Source organism: Bicyclus anynana, chromosome 9, assembly GCF_947172395.1.
Source record: "Bicyclus anynana chromosome 9, ilBicAnyn1.1, whole genome shotgun sequence".
In the NCBI taxonomy this organism is placed as follows: domain Eukaryota; kingdom Metazoa; phylum Arthropoda; class Insecta; order Lepidoptera; family Nymphalidae; genus Bicyclus; species Bicyclus anynana.
This window is the reverse complement of record NC_069091.1, coordinates 4544686-4571857: the sequence shown is the minus strand read 5'-3', so window position 1 is coordinate 4571857 and position 27172 is coordinate 4544686. Positions and strand designations below refer to the sequence as shown.

General features: G+C 36.8%; 1 protein-coding gene across 2 annotated transcripts in view; it reads left to right on the top strand.

The window, feature by feature from the left end:
* Positions 1-1664: 1664 nt before the first annotated feature.
* Positions 1665-27172, top strand: part of LOC112047253 (uncharacterized) — a 35686-nt gene continuing 10178 nt past the window's right edge. The window contains exons 1-9 of one of the 2 annotated variants that reach the window (XM_052883372.1): positions 1665-1938; positions 6054-6215; positions 21025-21426; positions 21774-21982; positions 22923-23086; positions 23826-23909; positions 24556-24669; positions 25587-25777; positions 26358-26552. In XM_052883372.1, coding sequence (XP_052739332.1) covers positions 1744-1938; positions 6054-6215; positions 21025-21426; positions 21774-21982; positions 22923-23086; positions 23826-23909; positions 24556-24669; positions 25587-25777; positions 26358-26552 — 1716 coding nt within the window. In that variant the 5' untranslated portion in view covers positions 1665-1743. Of the gene's footprint in view, positions 1939-6053; positions 6216-21024; positions 21427-21773; positions 21983-22922; positions 23087-23825; positions 23910-24555; positions 24694-25586; positions 25778-26357; positions 26553-27172 lie in introns of both variants that reach the window. The other variant, XM_052883371.1, reaches the window with a different exon arrangement.

Here is a 27172-nt window from a genome sequence, read left to right as displayed (position 1 = left end):
GGTATTTTTATGATTCTTCAAATATTTTGATTTCTTTATATTAGACACAAAAACAACAATATTCGCTAATCCCTTTGACGCGCCAAATTCTGATTAACAAACATTTTGACAGACATTTCTTGCCAGCTTTAATAGGTAGGTAATTAGGTATAGAGACTTATTTTCGTAGATTAGACATACATTAATAACCTGTGTTTATTTTTTGACTTAATTTTTGGTTGTTTGGCTAATTATGTACATACAATGAATAAATTACTACCTATAAATCTCAACAAACAAAAAAATAGTTTTAACAAAATATGAAAACGCATGTTTTTTTATATTTGTATAATTGTGAATGTTGAAATGTTTTGGAAATGTTTTGAAAATAATGTATTAATGTTTTACTTTTTTGGAATCCCTTTTAAATTAACGTGTTTTTAAGCTAGATGTACAACTCTTCCTAGTACACTTTTTTCAATGTAACCGTTAAAAGTACATACAAAGAAATCGTTAAACCATTCAAAAATAATTAGTTCCATTTTTTGGTAAAAATTCACTTAGTAGAAAAATAACTAAAGTTTCATTAGCTGAATTAACTATTCAAAAATAATTACCAAGTATATGAAATAAACGCATAAGTAATTTTTCAGCAAATGGTAGGACTAAGTTGGTAGGGATTTTTGTATTTTGTACAATAATCTATGTAACTTAAGGCCCGTAAAACTTCGCATGACATACATTATCAATACAGCTCAATTTTTAAATTTATAAACATATAACAAACGGGGAAGAGAAGAGTGGAAACTGTTGGAGGAGCTAATAAATACTAACTAACATTCCTAACAAACTTAACTAGAAAACTTGCTAACTAACAACATTTTGAAATTTGAAATGTACGCAAATAATATAAAAATATAGAAGAAAATGGCTTGAAATAAATAAATAATACAACAAACGCCTCGCGGTTTCACCCGCGTAATTTTCCGTTACCTACTGTTGTAATAAGGCCATAGTGTATAGCCTATTTTACTCGGTGATAAAGTAGCTTTCCATAGATGAAAGAATGTTTAAAACGGTTCAGCGTAACAAACAAATAAACCCTCGCATTTATAGTATAAGTCCGGATAATTACAAACACGATATTAATTTTTTTCCACTCGCCCAACTCGATTTAATCTCTCAATGAAATAAATACTTAGAATGTATAAATCCATTTAACTAATAAACACTCCCTATTATGATTAATTAAGCTAAGAGTAATGTTAACATTACATAATCCCTTTCAATAATTAAATTATAAGGAAAGTCTTTCTAATCTACGAACGAAAATTTTCCATGATGAGCTCGATAAACTATGAGTCAACATGAACAATAAAATAACGCCAGTCATTCAGTCATTACATTCGATTAAGCCCGTTTAATATAACATATAGAGCGAGGCGCCCCGCCTAGATAACATCAAAGCCATATCGAGGCACATTCTCTTTCCTTCTCATTGCAACATCAATATAAATTAAGACGTCATAATCAATACAATCGGCAATTGCAGACGGGAAAACTGGCACGCATTTTCCGGCGCGTCCGAGCCACCCCCGCGTGTGTCGCGGCGGGGGGAGGGTGCTGGCGGGCCAGGGGGGCGAGGGGGGCGCGCCGGGAGCGCAGGGCCCAGTGCCCCCCGATCGCAGCGGCGGCGCGACGCCTCCCCGAGTGCCCGCGACATGCGTTGACGTCTCCCGCCACCCGACAACCACCGCCGTATACATGGACAACTCCTGCCTCCTCGACCTCCTCATCAGGTGCTTCGCGATGACCGAGCCCGAGGACCTGAACTTCACAGCGTTCACCGACCTCTGCCGGCTGTGCTCGCTCAAGAGCGGGCCTCGCCTCCACATATTCGACAAGGAGTCCGAACAGCGGCAAATACTGTTCAAACTCCGGACGTGTTTGCCCACTATGGTGAGCTTTTTTTACTCCAAAACATGTCACTTACTCACTACAAAATTACAAAAATACATCCAAAAAATTGCATTCCAAAGGCCTTTCTAAACTTCAATCTGTTGCTAAATTAGATTATACTAACATATAGGATCACCCGTTATACTAATAATAAGGAATTAAGCAAATAATGGTAAATAAACATGGTATTTGTGGCAAGACGAGTTAGCAGCAGTGTAGACGGTAGGGAGACGAGTGTCGTAGCTCGTAGGCGCAGGCGCGCTACGCGCTACGAAATACCGACTGGGAATGCGGAAAGGTTAACACGATACCTGTTGAACTGATCATTTCGAGAGTCAGATATTATTTTTTTAAATTAAAAAAAATATCTTTATAAATTAAAAAAAAATTAGATAATTACAAATTTTATGAACAGAATAATTTATAGATAAGTTTAAAATTATAAACTTATAATTTAACTCGAAAACTTTTTGATTGTTGCGACTTTAAGATCGTATTATTCAACCGATATTTGACCCTTTTATAATTTTCTTTTTCAGCTTGATACATACATACATATGGTAATATTATAATGACTAATTAGTTAACAATAGTTTTATGAATAATGTTACAATATAGTTTAAACATAATCTTTGGTAGTTAAGCGCTACTTTACGTTCAATTTATTTCAAGAAAATACGATTTTCCTTTATGAGGAATAACCATTGGATGTTATTACTATTTTTAACTTTCTTTTTCAGCTTAGATACTTACATGTTATGGTAATATTATAATGACTAATTAGTTAACAATAGTTCTTATAAATAATATAGATAAATAGTTTAAACTTAATCTTTGGTAGGTAAGCGCTGCTTCACGTTCAATTTATCTCAAGCAAATACGATTTTCCTTTATGAGCTCCGTCAATAGACCGTCTATAGAGCGTTGGATAACAACCTCTATCTCAATCTATTTAGAGTCTACAACTCTATAACCATAAAATAGCATAGCTAGTAGATTAAGAACAGCACGTGGCATAGACCCCAATCCATAGATTTTTACTTGCCCTATCCACAAGTGGGTTCACTTATGGGATTAACGTCATGTAATGCTCTACTGTTCGTATTGATATAGTGTGTATATTTAAACGACTGTGTAATTTGTTGATATTGTATGTTAAACCCTTGTTGACATATTGGAGTAGATGCTATTATCGATTTATTTTTACGTCGTTCTTTTATCAACAGACAACCAAGTTGTACAATTCTCATAGTTTAGAAAACTGTTTTTTGGCAAACAATAGACAGTTTATTGGTATTTTAGTATAGTAATAAATAGTTATTAAATACCACACGATTTTTTGAAATAAAAGTGTGAAAAGTAAATCACAATAATATACGTCTAAAACGTCATAATCTTTTGTAAAATATTTGATACATAGTTATTTTTTTTACTGTTCTTCTGAACCTCATTATCAAAAATGTTGAATAAAAACATTTGATCAGGATATATACTCAGAGGCACAATTATCTGCCCACTTGAATATACGCGAGTATATTAAAGTGGGCGGATAATTGTGCCTCTGAGTATATTTGTGAAAGACTAATAAAATCAATCAGCAATAAAAAAAATTTATTGTCAAAGAATAAAATGGGCTTGTGAAGGGCAAACGAAACCATATACTGCTCGTGGTCGCAAACGCACTTATCCGGTTTTATATCTAATTTCTATACTATTATAATGGAGTAACAATAAAAGTTATTTTATTTGTATAAACGGACAAATTTTCTTTTTATTACTTTATTGTCGTAATTAACATACATATCAAATTTTAGTTTTAGCGCACTCTGAGTTTGCTTACTGACAACTTTATCTTTTTAATTAATAACGGAATTAGTGTGCAATTTTTGATTTCCAATTACATTTTTTAAGTTGGTAGACTAATACTCTTTTTTTTACTGCTGAGAAGCTATACACTAGCCTCGCGGGTAACCACGCGGATAAATCGTGCGGTGTCTGCTAGTAATATAATGAGAGGGAACCCTTCAATTAGTCGTAAAGACTATGTTAGGAGGTAGGCAAGTAAAACAATGGTCTAGAGAACGGGACTCGAACCCATATACTCTCTATGTTAATCTGACCCCCTGACTGTGGAACTATCAAGGCTTCCAAAGAGTAATTTGTTACACTTGGTAAGCTGTAAGGTTATAATGTTACGAGTATACAGGGTGCTCGGGAGTATTTCCCATAACTCTAGGGGTATATTCTTTATGGAAAATTAATTAAAAATCTCTAAGGAGCATGACTAAAATGAGTTTGTGAAAAGAGAGTGTATTATTTTCGGAGTAAAAAATGTTTCTTTTGTTAATAGATCTTAAATTGTATCCCTTATATCGCATCCTTATATTATGACCTTGCCAAACTTATTCATTGATGAATATAATGAAGTAGCTTACTAGTGAAGTGCGGAAGTTGCAATATCTCGTCGATATCGATAATCTTACTATGATTATATATTTTAAAATGCAGGCATAGATAAAGGCGTGTGTTCTACGTATAGTCGGAATTATTTGAATTACTTTGTATGAAAACATAAAGTATTTATTTAGTTAAAAGAAATTAGTTATGCAGTTCGAATTTTACGAGTATAAGTGGACTTGTCAACACCTTGAAGTTATGGGAAATAATCCGCAACACCCTGCATATCTATACTAATATTATAAAGCTGAAGAGTTTGTTTGGTCATTTGACTGAACACGCTAATCTCAGGAACTACTGGTCCGATTTGAAAAACTCTTTCAGTGTTAGATAGCCCATTTATCGAGGAAGCCTATAGGCTATATATTATCCCCATACTCCTAAGGGAACGGGAATCACGCGGGTGAAACCGCGCGGAGTCAGCTAGTGTAATATAAATAGAAAAACAACTTGTCCATGGAAATTATAATAACAATAGCAACAAAAAAATATATTACCGACACAAACCTCATGCATTATTCAAGTTCCAATGTATTTCGTAGTAAAATAACGTATGAAATTTTTATGCAGAGCCGATTGCCTCGCGCGCGATTATTGAGTTGCCTCCAGGGAAATATATTTTGTAGTTCCTCTAATAAAAAATACAGCGTGTGATGTTGATGAATAGTGCAATTTTACTGCAGAATATTCTTCTACTTTAAAATATTGTGGATATTGTTACCAGCCTTCACAAATCTATACAAATATTATGAAACAAAGTCCTCCACTGCTTCTGTTCGGTGTAAACTTAAACAAATTTTGATACGGTTTTCACCAATAAATACCTAGAGTGATTCATGAGAAAGGTATATATCTAGTTATATAACCAATTTACAAAAATCCTTGACATGTCAAGGATTTTTGTAAATTGGTTGAAACATTAAGATAATTTGTTGGATGTTAGTTACCTGTCTACCCTAGTTTTATTTCCAAAAAAGTCCAAAAAAGTCGTAACCTAGGAATAACTATACTCCAATAAGCGGGAATCGAATTCTTGAGCGCTGGCTTTAGCCGTGAACCATCAGAATTGAACCGTACAGCTATTCAGGTTTAAAGTATCTTGTTATTATCATCAGATAAATTATTGTTTACTTTAATATATATAATCTAATCAATTAAACTTACAACTAATGCCTTAAAGCTTTTCTTCGAAAATTAAACTTGAAACCGAAAACTGAGCCCTTCTTTGTGGTTATCTAATAAAGCGCAGTTTCTGCATTATGGTAGACATCGTGAATTCTATAAAATAAAAATTAATCTATGCTAATATTATAAAGCTGAAGAGTTTGTTTGTTTGATTGAACGCACTAATCTCAGGAACTACTGGACCGATTTGAAAAATTCTTTCACTTTTATATAGCCTATTTATCGAGGAAGGCTATAGGCTATATATTATCCCCGTATTCCTACGGGAACGGGAACCACGCGGATGAAACCGCGCGGCGCCAGCTAGTTTAATATAATGTTACAAGGGTTCCAAACCCGCCTTGGTCCAAGAAAAGCCTACAACAGATTCAGCCAGGAATCTGCTTAACTTTATCAAAAATTCTGTGAACGCCGCTGCTGTTCGACGAACAATAAACTCGGATAGGTAAATTCATTGTTATCGGTATATCCAGCAGATATCGAAGGACGACTTCCTGCCGAAGAAGATTTGCGAGCGCTGCGTGACGCGGCTAGAACAGCTCTACGAGTGGCGACAGAGCTGTCTCAACACTGACTCCGTGCTGCGGAACTACGCCGAGTCCATGAGGATAGTCACCTCTACCATCAACTTTCAGGTTAGTCTGCCATTCACAGATCATACTAATATTATAAAGGCGAAAGTTTGTAAGTTTCTTTTTTTATTCTTTACAAGTTACAATCTCACTTGGTAAGTGATGATGCAATCTAAGATGGAAGCGGGCTAACTTGTTAGGAGGAGGATGAAAATCCACACCCCTTTCGGTTACACGGCATCGTACCGGAACGCTAAATCGCTTGGTGATACGTCTTTGACGGTAGGGTGGTAATTAGCCACGGCCAAAGCCTCCCACCAGCCAGACCTGGACTAATTAAGAAAATCTTAATCTGCCCAGCCGGGGATCGAACCCAGGACCTCCGTTTTGTAAATCCACCGCGCATACCACTGCACCGCGGAGGCCGTAAAAGTATGTTTGTTCCTCTTTTACGCTGCGACTACTGAAGCGATTTGGCTGAAATTTGGAATGGAAATAGATTTTACTCATAACACATAGGCTACTTTTAATTCCGGAAAACCCATGGTTCCCGCGGGATTTGTGAAAAACTTAATTCCACGCGGACGAATAGCCGAAGGACGTTGGGGTCCCAAAGTGAACCGTCTCATTCTGAGAGGAGACTCGAGCTCAGCAGTGAGCCGAATATGGGTTGATAATGATGATGATGATGATGACACAACTGAAAATTTGAACCTGAGCCATTCAAATCGAAGGCAGATGTCATATCCACTGAGCTATCATTTTATGAAATGATAATGATAGGTAATTTATCATATAATTTAGGTCACCGCAAAATATCAGTAAAAATAGAAAAAGTGTTATCATCACGTATCGATTGATAATAACAAGTGATGAAGATCGATAAAATTCGAAATTTTAATATAGCGATATTGTCCGATAGCAAAATATTGTGCTTATACCAAATCATGTTTACTTCATTGATAAAATACTCATTGTTAACAAGACTTGTAACCAACAATGACTTTTTTACAGCTCCTAATAAAAAATAGTTTGGTTTTATAAAAAAAACTAGCTGACACCGCGCGGTTTCACCCGCGTGGTTCGCGTTCCCGTCGGAATACGGGGATAAACGGGGATGTAATATATAGCCTATACTCTTCCTTGATGAATGGGCTATCTAATACTGAAAGAATTTTTCAAATCGGACCAGAAGTTCATGAGTTTATTGCGTTCAACCAAACAAACAAACAAACTCTTAAGCCTTATAATATTAGCATAGATATATTTCTTCTTCTTCTTCTTCTTTATTAGCCTAAAGCTAGGCATTTGTCATACACACAAACATTCTAAAATTCGCCAATAATGTGTAATTATTAATACTAATGCCAATAATTCCTAATGAATTCAACCACAATGACGGAGTGGTCACGATTTATCTGACAGCCAAACCTCATCGCAACTGCTACAGTCCTATTAATACATAGTAGATATCGAAAGAAGTTGGTAGGTACAGCTCGTGCGGATTTACTTGACACCTGGCTCGAATGAAGAAAAGAAAAAGAAAAGAAAGAAAGATTTTATTTGGCAAAACACAAAAAAGGAAATCATGACACATAAATACAAATAGAAAAATATTAAATATTACTACCAAATTTTTGTGAGTGCCCCAGCTATCTGAACTAGTTAGAAACTGTATCTCAGAAAGCTGGAACTTCCCTACTATATTATACAATCCAATCCTATAAATATTATCATAAAATTATGCCCTTGTACGTTAGTATTTGTGTGTGTGCAATTGTGTGTGTGTGTGTGTAATTATGTGTGTGTGATTGTGTGTGTGTGTGTATGTGTGTTTGCGGGTGTGTGTATGTGATTTATGATTTTACATTTACATAACTATACACTACAATGATGATGCTAGAATGATGTTTGTACTGTGTTTGTTTGGTTGTGTTTGGTGGTCAGGTGTCAAGTTAATGCGCACGAGCTGTACCTACCAACTTCTTTCGATATCTACGGTATTATTAGGACTGTAGCAGTTGCGATGAGGTTTGGCTGTCAGATAAATCGTGACGACTCCGTCATTGTGGTTGAACTCATTAGGAATTATTGGCATTAGTATTAATAATTACTCATAATATACGATCTCGTCTTTTTTAAAGGTTGAATGAAATTCTTTGTTTAAATTTAATACATACCATAAATACGAATCGTAACTTATAATATTTCTATCGCGGTCCGTAAGTATGTTTTAACAAAGTAAAACCCAATCAATATCAAGTCCGCGAGATGAATTCGTGAGGTCTTGATTCCATTATTCATAACTCGTCCATTTATTTGCGAATCAAATAAAACTGTATGTAAGATAAAAGGTTCTCTACTTATTATTTCAGAGATGTTGAAATTTTCTCTAGCTTTTTACTCTACGAGTATATAATGTCTTACGAGTAAGATCGTAATTCCTCGGAAGGCTTTTTGGGCAAGGCAAGGCTTTGATAACTATAACTGTGGCCCTCATAAAAAGGCTCAAACACTCAGCGGGCGATGGAGCGAGCTGTGCTTGGGGTTTCTCTGTGTGATCGAATCAGAAATGAGGAGATCCGCAGAAGAACCAAAGTCACTGATTTAACTCAGCGAGTCGCGAAGCTGAAGTGGCAATGGGCAGGGCACATAGTTCGAAGAGCCGGTGGATGTTGGGGTCCCAAAGTGCTGGAATGGCGACCTCGCACTAGGTGGACTGAAGACAAAAAGCGGGTTGCAGGAAGCAGCTGGATGCACACGGCCCAAGACCATTTTGTTTAGAAGTTCATTCAGTTCAGGAATTTATCTATCTACCTTTTGATCTGCCGTGATAGCCCAGTAGATATGACCTCTGCCTCCGATTCCGGAGGGTGTGGGAAAGAATCCAGTCCGGGGCATGCACCTTCAACTTTTCAGTTGTGTGCATTTTAAGAAATTAAATATCACGTGTCTCAAACGGTAAAGGAAAAACATCGTGAGGAAACCTGTATACCAGGGATTTTTCTTAATTCTCTGCATGTGTGAAGTCTGCCAATCCGTGGATTATTGGCCTCATTCTGAGAGGAGACTCGAGCTCAACAGTGAGCCGAATATGGGTTGATAATGATAATAAATGATGTCCTTTTAAATAAACCCAAATTAATGTTATAAGTGTGGAAACAGGAAAATACTGTATATGTGAAAGCTGATTCTGACAGCATGCCAGTTTCCGATAGAAAATACCAGGTATCCAATTTATAGGTATCAGGCATTTCAACCGGCGGCGATGATTTGTTTTTTTCTATTTCTATTCTATCGAGAAAATCTCACGCATATTATAAAATCGAGATTTAAGTGTCACGTACGTAGATAAATCCTTCAACCTGCGGTTCATGAAACGTTATTTGATGATTCAACAGTAGGTACCTAGATGACTTTCAAGTATAACTATGTAATGTTAGATTAATGTTATCTCTATATTATATTTTTAGTCCATAGTTAGATATGATTTATAAGGCGATAAGTACTATCATACAATCTGATTAAGTAATACAAAGAAGAGTATATTTAGAAACGTTTAATAGATAGACATCGTTTACTATCAACGAATATTTGCAGCTCAGTGATCAATTAAAAAAAAGTTCGCCTTTGAACGATCTTCCTTTGTTTCCTTAACAAAGGTACGTAATAAACATGTAAATCATGGAGTCGGCAAAACGCTCGCTAAACGTCAAAGGTACAATGTTACTTGTGTGAAGGCACGGCCGGCGGGCGATGCACGCCGTCGCTAGGGCGGCTCTATCGACCGCGCGCGCCCGGCCGTATCGACCCAACACCCACTGACGTACACGCAATCGAATTGCAACCTTATCCCAAAATAAATAACACACAATATCCAACACGCAACTCCAGTATAACTCAGAGCACTGCAACAAACGATTTCCAACCCACTATTCCTCTTAATACGAACTGTTATCGAATGCCTCTAGCTTCGTCTTCCAAGACCGTGAATTATCCACTCTAATGGGATAGTCATAAGGTTGTCATCAAACACTATGTTATATGCCACTTGGGAATTTGTGTATTGGGTACGCATGTCCGTTTTAACTCTTTGTTTTCGGGCACTCCATTATTGATGAAGGACGATGACTTTACAGAAAACGTCCTTATTTCATCGAAAGATTATGTTGATACACGTATTATTCTGATATGATGCTTGATATGATATGCTGTTCCCAAATATGCCGACATAAGTCAATGTTTTAGATAATTATCTTATTGCTAATAATAGGCATTCAGATTTAGTTACCATTTTTGATTAAGCATTTCAACAACGTAATTTAAAGATATAAAATTCTTTTAAAAAATTGTGTTAGTACCTGTATATTAAGCATTATTTAGTGAAAGGCTGCTTCTATCTCCGATTCAGCCCCTGTAGCCAAGTAGCACGTCGATTCTCTTTCTACGATCGCAAACGCTTCGAAAACTAGAAAATTGTATGGGAATGACAGATCTTGATCACGTGACCTGTCGATAGCAAATGACATTCCCATACATTTTTTTAGTTTTCGATGCGTTTGCGATCGTAGAAATAGAATCGACGTGCTACTTGGCTACAGGGGCTCAATCGGAGATACAAGCAGCCTTTTATTAAATAATGCATAGTATACAGGTGCCACTTGACAGGGGCAGATAATAAGCTTACTATGTAGAACAGAACTTTTTTTGGAACTAAAGATCCATGGATCTGTTGAAAATAATGTTGTTCTTGACGTATTAAAAAATAAATTATGTAAATTAAAAAAAAAACTGGTTTCGAATTAGTTTCGATTGGAAAGAACGTTTACTACACAGACTAATTTATAGTGGAATTTGCTACAGATATGCAAAGGTTGCAGAAAATCCAAAAATGAATGAAATTATACTAAAATTACAAATGCGAAAGTAAGTCTGTCTGTCTGTTACCTTTTCACGGATAAACAGCTGAACCGATCAAAATGAATTTTGGTGTAGTGGTAAATGGGACCTTGGAGCAAAACATAGGGTACTTTTTGACCCTAAAATAAAAATAGAAGAGGGTGTAATAGGGGTTGAAAGTTTGTATGAAAAGTCCTTCATTTTTTTAGTTACAGTTTTAAAAATTTGTTCATAAATAATGAAAAAAACACGAAATATAATGCGATTCAAATTTTTTTTCTTAATTCAACCTCTAAAGTAGTAAAATAGGGGTTGAAAGTTTACATTGATTTCCACGCGGACGAAGCCGCGGGCGTTTGCTAGTATGTATATGTAGGCGCGCAAACGAAACAAAATTGTATTGATAAATAGGCTCCCAGCGTTTTTACTTGGTTGATATAAAAAAATGTACCTTCATATTTGAATACTGATTTTGAAAACGTTCAAACATTTCTTTGCACAGGCGGAAGTCTAAAGTGCAATACGCCATGCAAGGGTGCAGTACACGCATAGGAAGCAAGGTCGTAGGTTGGCACCCACTCGGGGGCACCGTTAACCCTGACCTAGCGGGGTGAAGGATACTACGCCCCCCGGTGGAGGCGGGAGGCACTCGGAGCATCATCGCTTCAGCCTTCCCCACTAATGTGATGGATGATCACAGTAGGCCCCCCGTATGCAGTGCAGACTTATAGTTCCGCTTCTAAGAACTTTGTGTACAAATTATGGCGCAATTTGTTTTTTTTTTTATTCTTTACAAGTTAGCCCTTGACTACAATCTCACTTGATGGTAAGTGATGATGCAGTCTAAGATGGAAGCGGGCTAACTCGTTCGGAGGAGGATGAAAATCCACACCCCTTTCGATTTCTAAACGGCATCGTACCGGAACGCTAAATCTGTAGTACTGTTTATTGTTGCTTAGGTAGCTATACATTCATAAAAAATCGATAGTAAGTATGAGCTTTCCTTTGGTAAGGACGGAATTGAAGACGGAAAGTTAGGAATAGGAGTAGAGTAGTGTTTGAGCCATGATAGCCCAGTGGATATGACCTCTGCCTCCGATTCCGAAAGGGTGTGGGTTCGAATCCGGTCCGGGGTATGCACCTCCAACTTTTCAGTTGTGTGTATTTTAAGAAATTAAATATCACGTGTCTCAATCGGTGAAGGAAAACATCGTGAGGAAACCTGCATACCAGAGAATTATCTTAATTCTCTGCGTGTGTGAAGTCCCCTCTCATTCTGACGAGGAGACTCGAGCTCAGCAGTGAGCCGAATATGGGTTGATGACGACGAGGTAAAGTACGAATAGCGAAGAAGTGCACATAAGTCAAAGCAAACCTTGCCCGGGTCCGCTAGTGATGAAAAAAAATTAACATATATACCGGTCAAAATGTAATAGCACGAGCTGATCTAAAGTAGAACTCGTGCGAATGAACTTGACGCCTGGTTATCTATGGGAATGACATATGCTATCGACAGGTCACATGATCTACATCTGTCATTCTCATAAATGTTTATAGTTTTCGAAGCGTTTGCGATCGTAGAAAGAGAATCGACGAGCTACTTGGCTACAGGGGCTGTGTGCCTAGGGAAGTTTTCAATATTTTCATACTGTTACTGTCACGTAACGTAAACGCAAAATTTACATGGAATTGAAACAGTTGTGCTGTAATGCCACTAGATGGCGTTGTTTCAATTCCTTAGAAATTCGCGTTTACGTCACGCGACAGTAACAGTATCAAACTGCCATTAGGCCCTCTGGTTCGAATGACGTTTGTAGTGACCGTGTTAGTGTCAGACCGAACTTTCGGTGTCGGTCAGGTTTCAGCGAAAAAACGGATGCCGTTGTAGTTAATAGTATACTTATTATGTATTATTATTATTATTAATCATTTTAAAGTATATTTTAATATACTGTTACGATCGCTGCCAAACGCATGCAAATCGGTTGATTTGTTCCAGAGTGATCAAAATGTTTCAAAAGTAATCCCATTAAATACAAAAACTACCAAAACTTGACTTTTTTCAAATATTACATGATTATTCGGAAGTTTCTGAATCGATATTGGTTTCGGCAGAAACTGAGGCTGAAGCTGAAAATCGGTTTCGGTTTCGGTTTCGGGCGTGCGATGTCTTAACTGTGATGCTAACGCTACTTAGCGTCTTCGCACGGGAAAACTGGAGGAGTGTCAAGTTAACTCGCACGAGTTATAGAACAGATTCTCGAGCGAGGCCATAACTAAAAGCAGTGTTTATTATTATTGCTACTGTAAGTGTATATAGCACTTAAAGTTATTTAGTCGTTCATTTGAGTAATAAAAGTTATTGATTTTTGTATTCCATACCTACTTGGTGACTGATCATAGATACGAAGTATTGATATGATATTGATTAAAATATAATTGCCTCCATTTAGGTATACTATAGGTACTCGTACCTACGGTACTCGTACTTAATGACCTGAGTTAATCTTCTTCATCTTCTTCTTCTTCTTCCTTCGTCACTACAACCCTTTGTGGGTCTTGGCCTTCTCAACCACTTTTCTTCTTTGTTCCTATTATTTATTTTTGTTTTACTTTTGAGGGGTTCGAGGTATATATTGGGATTCGCAACCATATAATAATTTCTTATTCCATATTGAGTGGTTAGTCCAACATGGGTTAATATGACTAACTATATCAACATGGCCTGAGATAATACATGTGTAAGAAAGCTTGCCAGACTTTGGTAATTTTATAAAAGCTGAAAGCTTACAAGCATGCTCCAATCTAGGCACTCATCGTAGTCACACCTACTATTAGTACTAGTAGTGCTATTCTGTAACTCGCAAGTCCGAGTTTCGAATTAATCTCTATCTTTTTCATATTATTGTCTATGTCGTGTTAGACAGAAAGTTATAAAAGTGAATTCGAAACTCGTATTAGTGAGCATCGTTACAACATAGTCCTCCATGCATGCAGCAGTCCAAGCAAGTACTAAAAGTATTTTCTTCCTGGGCTTCATAATTATGAGAATTAATATGACGCCAAAGTCGCCAGTCACTTGGTTTCGTGGCAACAAGCTTACAAGCTTGGACTAATAACATATAGACCCGCAATAGCTAACAATTTTACACTCATGACGTATGCCACTTCTGTGACTATGTCTACGCTAATTACAGTCGCCGACACGCACACAAGCGTACATATTTTAGCGTAGCGATGCGCCAAGGGCTCCCATTTTGGGGCCCATGAAACGGATTACGAATCCTGTTACTATACTTTAAATATATACGAAAAAAGGGTACATAAAAATGCTGAATAAAAATTCCAAGTATTTCTTAAATTCTCCTTTATTGATGATTCACTTAAGTAATACTCACCAGTTTTACAACCACACATAGTTATTATATGAATAGATATAGGTGTATTTTATTAAAGTTCCAACCTAATTAATATATTTCCTGTCCTGTTTTGTCCTACGAGGTTATCAAGTTGACATTCACCTAAAATTTCCTAAAGACCTTCAACCGTATAAGACAAGACAAATCAATAACTCAATAGGGCCGTAGTTTCCTCAAATGTGACTTAATGAAAACTAGCGGACGCCCGCTACTTCGTACACGTAAAATTCAGTTTTCCACAAATCCCGCAGGAACTATGGATTTTTCCGACCTAAAAGTTAGCCTATATGTTGCTCAATAACCTCCTTTATATGCCTCTGAAAATTTTATTAAAATCGATTCCGCCGTTCCAAAAGATTAGCCCGGAAAAACACAGATAGACAGACAGACAAAATTAAAAAAAAGACTTGTTTGTGTTTTGATGTCGTTAAAAAATATTTAAGCACTTGAGAAAAACACCGTTATTAAAGATAAAAACTGAGATTTTGGATTTTTTGTACCTAGATAAACTTAAATCTGTCAAAATAAAACATTAACTAAATAATAGAGCGTTTTATTATTAAGTTAAATAAAATTTAAGCGGGACTGAATAATTTGTAAAGATAATTTTCTCGAACATTTATATTGTTATAACGTTTAAAAATATTATTCGGTAGTATTAAAAGACATAAAAAGACTAATTTCATAAAACTTTTCTTTTTTTTAGCATGACCCTAAAAAAACCGATAAAGGTCGTATAGCCATATGGCCGTATGTTTGCTAGACATTAAGTTATCGTACCTAGAAATTCACATTTTAAATTAATAGAAACTAAAACTTTGCAATATTTAAATCAAAACAGAATTATTAGGGCGAAAAAAGAAAAACAGCTGGACACAAAATTAGTAATTAGTATGTTCTCATTTCAAAACAAACAAACAGACAGACAGATAATGTCCGTTAATTAAGCGTTGTCTGGAGCAACATATAGTTAGAATTTGTTTCACATAATTTCCTTTTCATACTTTTTCCCCTTATGTCATCCATTCACGATCAATTAATCTCACATGCTTGCAGGCGCTAACGACTTGACGTCCAATAAAACTGATCGATCGCGAAGATGTCATTCATGAACATCGCGACCATCACACGATCAGTATTACCGGATGTCAAGCCTTTAGCGCTGCCGGCATGTGAGATTACTTGATCATCAGTGGATGACATAAGGGGAAAAAGGATGAATTGACTTCCACTGGTAGGTCCATCATAGATGTAAATACACATGTATTGTACTCGTGTATGTAACATGGTCGTAGGAAATTGGCCGGCGGTGTAGCCTGCATACAAAGTACACTTAGCAACCCTTCCGAGAAACAAAGGAGAAACATTCACAAGTGGAATGTATGTACTTCTCTCTAACGTAGACGGTTTACCCTTGAATGTTACCCGACTCAATACCGCTGAAGGTTAGACCTTAACCCGTTAGAACTTGCGTACCCACTCGTACTTATACTAATAATATAAAGCGGAAGAGTTTTTTTTTCTTATTTTTTTATTAAATGCCATATAAGCTGATTAACGTCGGGTTACCTTTTAAAAATACATACATACATATTAAATTATTATAATTTAATATGGCTTTCTGGCTGGTGGGAGGCTTTGGCCGTGGCTAGTTACCACCCTACCGACAAAGACGTACCGCCAAGCGATTTAGCGTTCCGGTACGATGTCGTGCAGAAACCGAAAGCGGTGTGGATTTTCATCCTCCTCCTAACAATTTAGCCCGTTACCATCTTAGATTGCATCATCACTTACCATCAGGTGAGATTGTAATCAAGGGCTAACTTGTAAAGAATAAAAACAAAAAAATAAAAACAATTAATTTACATATATGTATGGATATATAATAATAATAATAATAATAATAAAATCCTTTATTCAGCTAAAAAAAACAAATTAAAAGATCAAAAAGAAATTACAAACTAATACTAACAGAGCTTACAAACTACTTAAAGATACCTACTTAAATTACAAAGTTCCTCTGTCTGTACTTAGTATAATAATATAATAAAGAAATTCAGCTGAATGGGGCGCTGCCTCAGCTCGATACTACAGTTGGGAGCTGTAGTATCGAGAAATTGGAGTTGGTATGACTTTCCGGCTTACCTTCGTCAAAATTCCATCCTGCGCCATTGTTAGTTAATATGGTGAATGACGACATACGATATTATTGTACCCGTACCTCTGACTATTGACTGACTTTTTCTACGCGGCATCGTACCATCGTACCGGAACTCTAAGCTGTTTGGCGGTATATGTTTGACGCGGTAGGTGATAACTAGCCACGGCCAATGCCTACCACCACACCAGATATAAGCCAATTTAGAAATTGTATTAATACTAAAGTGATCCGAGTGATTCTGTAACGAAGTATTGTATAACTCGCGAGTGAGAGTTTCGAATTTACCTCTGTCTTTAGTATTGTGTTAGACAGAGAGAGCTAAAAGTGAATTCGAAAATCGCACTAGCGAGCTATTTTCAGTAGGCTACTTAAAATTAGTAGTAGTATTATTAATCCACTTAAACATAGCTTAATAATAAGCACCTGTTTGTTTAATGAAATATTACGTCGGTGAGATGATAAAAACATAAGTATATTAATAATTAACATCAAAAGTTTCGACCAACACCTTAAGAAGCTTTCGCTGAACTGCTGGGTCAAGGGCCGGATACAGATGACTTCTTCAAACGACGTAATTGTGAGGAGGTTGCTAACTCTGGAGCCCTGATTACCGATTGCTTAGGCTTTCAAATGTCCCGCAACTTTGTATTGACATTGTTAAAAATTAAAAAAAAGAACATATAAAATGATAGAATAACATCTTTTGATAGAAAGCTATGTGTTTCAGTTGTATCGATCAAAAAGGAGATGGTCCAAAATTGTATGGAGCCCAGGTCCAGCCATTGTACCCTAGCGGAAATAAAAGAAAATATTTTTTTAACTATTTTTGATTATACAAATCTACGAATATACTTTAATTTTTTTGAAATAATATTCAATATCTCCCAAGAAATGCAACGCTATAAGGGTAATAATGGCGGATAAATGACGTTTTCAATGCAGTAATCGATTTGACGTTTGCTGTCAATTGTCATATCATAGTTGCTCATCTTGGTATAACTCAAAAACTTGGGTTTTAATTTTATTTATTTCTTTTTATTTAGTTACATTTATTCACTTTAATACATTTTAATAAGATCCTTGTATTTTTGAAATTTTAATGATACGGGGTACAAAAGTGGACCTGAAATTGACCATCTCCTTTAATAAAATAATTTTAGACATACATTATCCTTAATAAAGTATTGTTGGGGTAAAAAAGAAATCACATTCCTATTCCAAACACATAAGCACGGGGCAACCATCCCCCTTAACTTCAGGTGCATACCGAAGGGAAAGTGAATCGATCGGCCTGGCGCGGCTTGCACTTAGTAGATAGATACCATAGGGGCTGCCCGTCTTAGCCATGACTTCAACCTTCAGTCCGCCATGGACATATACATATTATACAGTTATATAGTAAAGCACCACGCATATATTAAGCTAATGTGTTTCAGGATATTAATGTGACGTGTTTTAATTAATTTTCCACTATGGAGGTTTTGTTTACGGAAGTTTATTTTGGAGTAAGTTTTTTTTCGCTATTTGATTTATTGATGGTGTTAACATTGGTTTTTTTGACATGAAAGAATATGTGCAGTCTGTTTTTTTTAATTGACTAATATTTAAACTAAATATTGAAAAAATAAAAAAAATACACTACATTTCGTTTCATATAGGAAAGTTCGTTTCACTCTTGAAAGCTAGCCGCGATTCACGATAATAGTACGTATTATAAACGTCATACAGGCGACTGTCACCGTACCCATGCTATGTAAAAAAACACTTAAATTGAAATTATAACTAAAGACTTGAGCGCCGTAAAATTCGTCCAAATCGATGTTTATTGGTGAAGTGTCCAGAAGGCTGGCAGTACCTATATTTTCTTTCCATTTGTATCCCTACCAGGAATAATACCCATTTCAGTAGTTCTCTTGTTATTTTAACGTAATAATTTGCGTAAATTTTATTTTGCAAATAAAACACAAAAGTTAAATAGTTATATAGAAAGTAAAGAAGGTAAAAATATTTAATTAATAAAAAAGCTTCTGTTTACATGGTGTTTCAACTACTTAACAAGCATTAGCTTTAGCGCTTTATGTCAGCCACTGACGATCGAATAAGCTCACATGCCTGCAGTGTTAACGGCTTGACAGCCGATAAAATTGATCGTGTGTTAGTCACGATGTGCATGACATCATGCCGATCGCGACCAACACACGATCAATTTTATCGGACGTCCGTTAACGCTGCAGGCATGTGGGCTTATCGGATGGTAAGTGGCTAGCATTATTTAAGTCCTTTGAGCTTACTTTAGTAAAAACAAAACACTTTAAACTGATGTAAATAATGCATAATACAATGAAAATATTGGAATTTAAGATAGGAACTCGATAATCAAAAGAATTATTAAAATGTCCGTGCCGTAGATCGAAAATATTCGTTTTGATATTCAAATTCGAAAGCACTTACTTCACCCCCGTTCTGATCCCCAGTTTAGGTGAGTTTATTTTTAATCAGTGCAGAATTGATAAGGCCCCCAACCGACCCTCGTGCCTTATCTTCGAGGGGCCTTCGACAAACAATGGAAACGCGAACGCTGATCATTCGAGTGTTTCTGATAATGTGGTGTCACACTTTGACGGGAGGGAATTCAAAATATGACGACGTCATAAAAAAAAAGGACGGTTATTTCTAACTCATTATCTCTAGTCTCTCTAATTAATATACCTACTCTTATTTTCATCAACGGCCCACTACACGACCAGCTGGCCTATTTTCGTTTTTATTATGAACTTATCAAAATAAACATCAAATCAATTGAACAAGTGTCATCTACATACTATTGAACAAGTGTCATCTACATACTATATGATATCCACCAGTAAAGCCCATTGTTGACAAAAATCACACACTGTCATCTACCCACTCTTTATTATCCACGAAAAATTGTCAGTACCACGTGACACTTTTACCTATAATCTCGATTTTAATCAATAACTTTAAATAAACAGTGATTACGAAATCACTTATTTAAAATAATAAATAAAAAAAAAATAAAAATAATAATAAAAATAGCTTTATTTCCTTACAATTACAGACATTTTTTGTTTGAAAATTATTATTAAGGTTTACAAGTTTTATAGATTGTTAGTGGGTTAGTTGATATTATCTAATTTTTATATTATGTTAGTAGTGTTAATTTTCATTTTATTATTCTTTTTTGTAAGGACTGCATATAGCAGTGAAAACCTCCTCCAATTGTAGCCATTGTATTCTGTCTCTGGATGTTCGTTGCCATGTTTTACCTGCTACCCTGACTATATCGTCACTCCACCTTCTTAATGGTCTACCTCGTTTGCGTTTTGAGTCTCGTGGGTACCAGTTTGTAACAATTTGGGACCATCTATCGTCTCATGTTCTTTGTATGTGGCCTGCCCATTCCCATTTAAGGCGGAGAATATGTCGAGCAGCATCTTTAGCTTGGGTTCTCTTCCTGATAGCATTCCATCAGGAATCACTTATTTACCAACTAGCAATTTTTAATAATTTTTCAGTCACTTTTTTTGTTTTTTATTCTTTACAAGTTAGTTGTTAGTTGACTACAATTTCACCTGGTGGTAAGTGATGATGCAATCTAAGATGGAAGCGGAGCGGGCAAACTTGTTAGGAGGAGTATGAAAATCCACAAGCCTTTCTGTTTCTATATGACGCCTCCCACCAGCCAGACATGGACCAATTAAGAAAACCTCCATCAGCCCAGCCGTGAACCGTACCCAGGACCTCTGTCCTGTAAATCAACCACGCATACCACTGCGCCAAAGAGGCCGTCAAAAAGGTTGGATAGATAGACAGGCACAGAAAAGTGATCCTATAAGGGTTCCATTTTTTTTTGAGGATTTTGACAGAACCCTAAAAACAATAGTTTAGTTAAAATAGTCTGCTTTTCCACTATCCAAAGTGGAAATCACGAACGTCAACGTCCGTTTCCCTATATCCGGCCGGTCATTGAACCCACCCCTTGCCGAATTTGGGCAATTAAGCGTAGGGTGTTCCACGTTCGTGTTACGGAATGAAAGTTGACAGAGGGGGAGCGTTCTCACTTTCCGCGGGGTGAATGCACTAGGGGGCGCCGCCCTTCCCTCGCCGACCGCATCAAAGACACTCATTGAAGGCGGCGGAAAGTAATCCGCAGTCGCGACTGGCAATTCGAGGAAAAAATTACGGAAGAGCCAGCCAGGGCTATTATTTTTTTTTAAGTGCCAGACAATTCTTTTCCTGGATCATAAAATCTTTCTTGACTTATTATGATTCTGATTTTTATGTAAATAAGAAAAATGTAGAAAATTTGCATAAAAATTATATGTTGAAGAAAAAAATCAACATTTTCTAACCAAAGGGTTCTCATGTACAGGATGGCACTGTCAACATGGATAAAATGACCGAAGCACAGAAAACAGCGTATCTAGAAGCACACGTAGCTGTACAACAACATATGGCTCAAGCTGCTGCTGCTGCCAGGCGTGAACAACAACAGCAGCAGCAGCAGCAGCAACAACAACAGCAACAGCAACAGCAACAGCAGCAGCAACAACAGCAGCAACAACAGCAACAACAGCAGCAGCAACAACAGCACCAGCAACAACAGCAGCAGCAGCAACAACAGCAACAGCAGCAACAACAGCAGCAACAACAGCAGCAGCAGCAACAGCAGCAACAACAACAACAGCAACAGCAGCAACAGCAACAGCATCATCAACAACAACAGCAAGCTAACACTTCCAATAACACCTCTCGACATCATCAGGAAATTCAAGTAAGTGTTTATGTAGCAGTTATGTGAATTATTACATAAAGAGTACAATGACTATTTTAGAATTTAAATTATCATGTTACTCATATTAATTGCAAGAACCAGCTCTCTTGAGCTGGTTCGAAACTAATATATAGCTGTGTTTTGTAATAAAGTAGCTGACGAAACGCGGTTTTACCCACGTGGTTCCCGTTCCCGTAGGAATACGGAGATAAAATATAGCTTATAGCCTTTCTCGATAAATGGGCTATCTAACACTACAATAATTTTTCAAATCGGATCCTGAGATCCTGAGTATCCTGAGATATAACAAATAGAAGAAATATTTATACGAACCTTTCTTGTTTCAGCAGGCTCAAAGCAATACTCACCCAGGTCACCCGTCCCCGCCCACTGTGAGCTCAACTCAACATCACTACGCAACCATCAACAGCTCACCAATAAAGGTGCCTCAAGTAAGCTCGAGTACTGGCGGTCCTGACTCTACCTTCACTGTGCCTGATGATGTCGGAATGGGCTTCGAAGGCGGCGTGCGAGTGTTGCAAAGTCTTGGTAACTGGTAAGTTGCGTTTTGATATTTTTTTCATTCATCATCATCATCATCATCATGTCAGCCGATGGACGTCCACTGCACGACATAGGCCTTTTGTAGGGACTTCAAAACATCACGATACTGAGCCGCCTGCATCCAGCGAATAGCTGCGACGTCGCTTGATGTCGTCAGATCAACAATACATGGTGGTTCTTCACCTCATGAATTTATAGAAAATTTCTTCTCCCTCGATACATTGTGACTTACCTCTTCTCCCTCTCTATTAGTACCTTCTGGCACGTTTTACACAATTCTCAATAAATGAAAATTAGTGCAGTTACTTCTGCAGTTTGATAAATTTGTGAAATGACTGCATCCAGATCCAACAAAGATTTCACTTGGACATCAAATCATTTTTAATAAATTTTAACTAGACTATTTTTATTTTTTTCTTATTTAGTTCCTTTTATTTATCGGAACTTTACAATTGAATGTTGTTGTATTTTAAAATTTTTAGCGCCGGCCGTTAACCCCACACTGTTTGAAGTTTTCATGGAATAAATAGACAATATCTTCAAAGTATCCATATTCTTTTAACAATTTAGACCGAACAATTGTACCATAAGCAGGCCACATATTTCGAAGAGTCGATGGACGTTGGGGTCCCAAGGTACTGGAATAGCGTCCTCGCACCGGAAAGCGCAGTGTTGGTCGACCCCCTACTAGTTAGACTGAGGACATCAAGCGGATTACAGGGAGCCACTGGATGCTGGCGGCTCGAGATCGTTGTGTTTGGAACGTGCAATGTCCAGTGCAGTGGTCGTCCATCGGCAGAAAATGATGATGATGATACCTATTGTGCATTAGTATACCTAATAGGCGAGGTACACTAATAACTAGACATATTTTAGTATGAAAATATGAATTGGGTTACTTAATAATATTCTAGTTATCCCACTTTCAATAGGTCACCTGAAGTTACGAACAATATACCGAGACCAAACCTAATACCGTTCACGGAGCCGTACGCTGAGGGTGGCTCCATGCATCCGGGGACGCGGCTGAAGGCTCTTCAAGGCACCGCTATTAGAAAACATCCGGCTATCAAACCCACTAGTTCTACTAATGAAGGTTAGCTTTTTTTTTCAAAGTCAAAGAAGTGCTTTTTTGAAAGCGAATTATTGATGACATAGTCTATGATGGTAGCGGCAAGTGCGCTGAATTCGGAAAACGGCCAGAGTAGGGGTTCGGTTTATTTCATAACCCATAGAAGTTAAAAACGGAAGTTAAAAGAAAAAAGTATTCAAGTATTGAAATAAGTTCGGCTTTGGATATTATTAAGAGTGATAATTCGTCACTGATTTTCTGTTACATGGATACGAGTACATGCCAGTTTACAGGGCAGTCCTGTAAATGGTACGTACGTATGGTACTTTTTAGTTAAATGTCGTTTGTGTTTGAACAAATTTAATTTATATGACGGCCTCCGTGGCGCAGTGGTATGCGTGGTGGATTTACAAAACGGAGGTCCTGGGTTCGATCCCCAGCTGGGCAGATTGAGATTTTCTTAATTGGTCCAGGTCTGGCTGGTGGGAGGTTTCGGCCGTGGCTAGTTACCACCCTACCGGCAAAGACGTACCGCAAAGCGATTTAGCGTTCCGGTACGATGTCGTGTAGAAACCGAAAAGAGTGTGGATTTTCATCCTCCTCCTAACAAGTTAGCCCGCTTCCATTTTAGACTGCATCATCACTTACCATCAGGTGAGATTGTAGTCAAGGGATAACTGGATAACTTGTAAAGAATAAAAAAAAAGCATCAATATCAAATGATTTATGCCTGCTGCTAGTAATAAAATCATGAATGTTTCAGGAAACAAAGCGTTCGAATGTACAGTCTGCGGCAAAGGATTGGCGCGTAAAGACAAATTGACCATTCACATGAGGATACATACAGGTAACACGGAACACGTTACATATTATGTAGGGTTCCGTTACTAAAAACGAACCTTATAACCTTTTTTTTATATATAAAAGAATATTTGCCATACCGTTTTAAATATGACCAATATTCCCGTTCCTCTCCAACTAGTCTGCAAAGACTGTATTAGGAGTGGGTACGACAATAGTCAAGCGGGCGGGGATCGAACCACTACCCTTTGGTGATGAGTCCGGCCCCTTTACCGTTGAGCTATTGGCTACAAATTGACTTGAATAGAGTTGTAAAAATAAAACATCTTAATCAACGTAGTCAACAGATAATCTAACAGTTCAAGCTGCATTTTCCATTACACCAGCGTAAGCATGTGCTAGTTTTTCAAAATGGTACCTATTGAAGTAAAATAGTAAAAATAATACTAAAAGATTAGTATTATTTTTATTGTTTATACTATATCTTATTTGTAACAGAAGTCATATGGAGAAATTTTATTTGCACAGTTGGCGTTTAACGTAGGTAGGTACCATCCATATGGCCATGAGAGCGATCAAGATCTATGATATAATATTACCATGACCACAACCCAGCTAGCGGTTAAATTTTTGAAACTACACGTTAGGTATTGTAAAATATTGTATTCACGGGAAGTTTTTTTATTTCGCAGGTGAAAAGCCATACGTTTGCGAAGTGTGCAATAAGGCATTCGCGAGGAGAGACAAACTCGTGCTGCATATGAACAAACTAAAACACATAACGCCTTCAAACATAGCACCTCTTGGTAAACGGACTATTACTATACCTCGTACGTTTTATTTCTTTTCATCTTATTTTATGACTTTTCTTTGTATTGATGTTAAGAAGTTTCATTCCGGCAGTTCCTTGCCTCTTCCAAATGAAAAAAGTGTATTCTGTTGGTTCAGCACCGCATAAGTGCTTTTTAATCTGTAGTTTAGCATTACAAATCGAATAAATCAAAGAGCATTTTGTCATATTTTTTCTGATTTTTTAAGGCATGGTTCCAGTTAAGATTAACGGTTCCAGTATCAAATATCAATTGTAAGCAACGCGAATTACCGAATTGTATCATCATCAGCCATTATTATCATTATCATCATCATCATCTATTTTTTACTGCTTGCTCTACTTTTATAAAAGATACTTTTAGCCCATCATTGTCCAAGTATGTCAAATAATTGTCTTTCTGAGTACTTTTTTTCTGCTTAGTAGAAGCATTAAGGGATACAATAAAATGAAACCCTTTTTTTAGTTTATTAATGAAACTTATTAGTAAAGTCAGTTTTAATGAAAATTTCGATTGTTAAGTCCTCATCATCATCACCTTTATCTGTTATCACCTACTTAATCTAGGTAATTTTGTCTCGTCTGCAAACATACCTTCCTTCCTTGTAATCATTATAATACTTTATCTTACTTTTAAAAATTAGGTGCGGGTAAATTGTGAAAAGTTATCAATATTAATTTTTCACAATTAGTTTCTATTCTAACATGCAAGTTTAGAAAAGGTATTTTCTAAACTTGCAGGTTTACAAAAAAATATTGAAAGGCGTCTTTGACCACTTGAAAGCGAAGTAATATTCATTAATTCGGTAAATTATTATTCATTCAATTGCAATTTGTAAAACTTGTAAGATCAGTAAAATATTAAAGTTTAATTAACAGTTAGTTTTTTTACAGCACTCAAACTCGACGACGTAAAGCCTCAGCTAACGAAACAAGAAGACACGAAACCGAGTCAAGCGGAAATAGCGGCAGTGGCACAACAGCAGCAACAGCAACAACAACAGCAACAGCAGCAACAACAACAGCAGCAACACTCCCATCAGCAACCAATCCAGGTCTGCCAAGTACCAGGACACAACTTTACGGTAAATCTCCATTGACAAATCAATGCATGGATGTACAATAAAATTGACGTTATTAGTATTCAACTAACGTTTATGTCTTCAATGCATAGATGATCAAAAAAACGTCTGTATTTTTTTAAAAGCTTTAGTAGTATTTTACGCTCGTTATCCTTTTGTTTTTTTACTTATTTACTTTTTAGTCATATTTTATGTCTAAATGTCTTTTAATTATTTTTTTATCTCTATTTGTTTATTTATCCTTATTTTCAAATTTTTAACAATGTTGATAAAATACAGAATATAATACAAAATACTATTAAAAAATTATTTAATTAATTATTATTTAATATTTTTTTTAAGATACTCGTCTTTTTAGACTTTCTATAAAAGTAATATAGGTATGTGCTTTTAGTAGTACAGCAGGCAGCCGTGCTACTAAAAGCAGTCATTTAAAATATTTAAAAAAAAACTTGCAAATAGCGAGATTATATACTCAGAGACACAATATACTCGCGTCATATTAAAGTGGGCGGATAATTGTGCCTCTGAGTATATTTATTGATTTAACTCTTTGTTAAGCAGTCTATAATTTCACTTGTAGAACACGAACCTGGTCCACACGAGTGCAGCGAGCGCCGCAGTAGCAGCGGCGACTGCAGGCATGGTGGTGTCGTGGTCGTGCGAGCTGTGCGGGCGACTGTTCGCCACCAGGGACGAGTGGAGCGCGCACGCCAAATCACACTTGCCTGACAACAAGCTGTTGCAGGACAAAATGCAACAAGCTACACAACATCAGGTACACTGATGACTATAGACATTTGATCCATTTTAAACTAAACTTGCATCTTGCATTTCTTCTTAGTCCTCATCATTAACAACCTAAATTTGGCTCACTGTTGAGAACAAATCTCCTCTCAGAATGAGAGGGGTTAGGCCTTAGTCCACCACGCCGGTCCAATGCGGATTGGTAGACTTTACACACGTAGAGAATTAAGAAAATTCTCAGGAATGCCGGTTTCATCATGATGTTTTTCCGTCACCGTTCGAGACACGTGATATTTAATTTCTTAAAAGACTGACTAGTTGGAGGTGCACGCCCCAGACCGGATTTAAACCTACGTCCTGCGAATCGAAGGCAGAGGTCATATCCACTAGGTCACCACGTCTCTTATCTCGTCTTCTAGGTCCTACTTTTACCGAAAGTTAACTTTAACTAGTCACTGGTCAGGATACTACTGAATAATTAAGGTAAAAGTTGCAAATAATAGATTATTCTACAATTTACAGCGCAGTCTACCGTAAAAACAAGGGTCCTTCAAGGATCTTTATTAGGGCCATTTTTGTTTCTCATTGTCATTAATGACTTTCCCTGTGTAAATAATAATTATCTAAATTTTTGAAAGCGAAAAGTCGCTT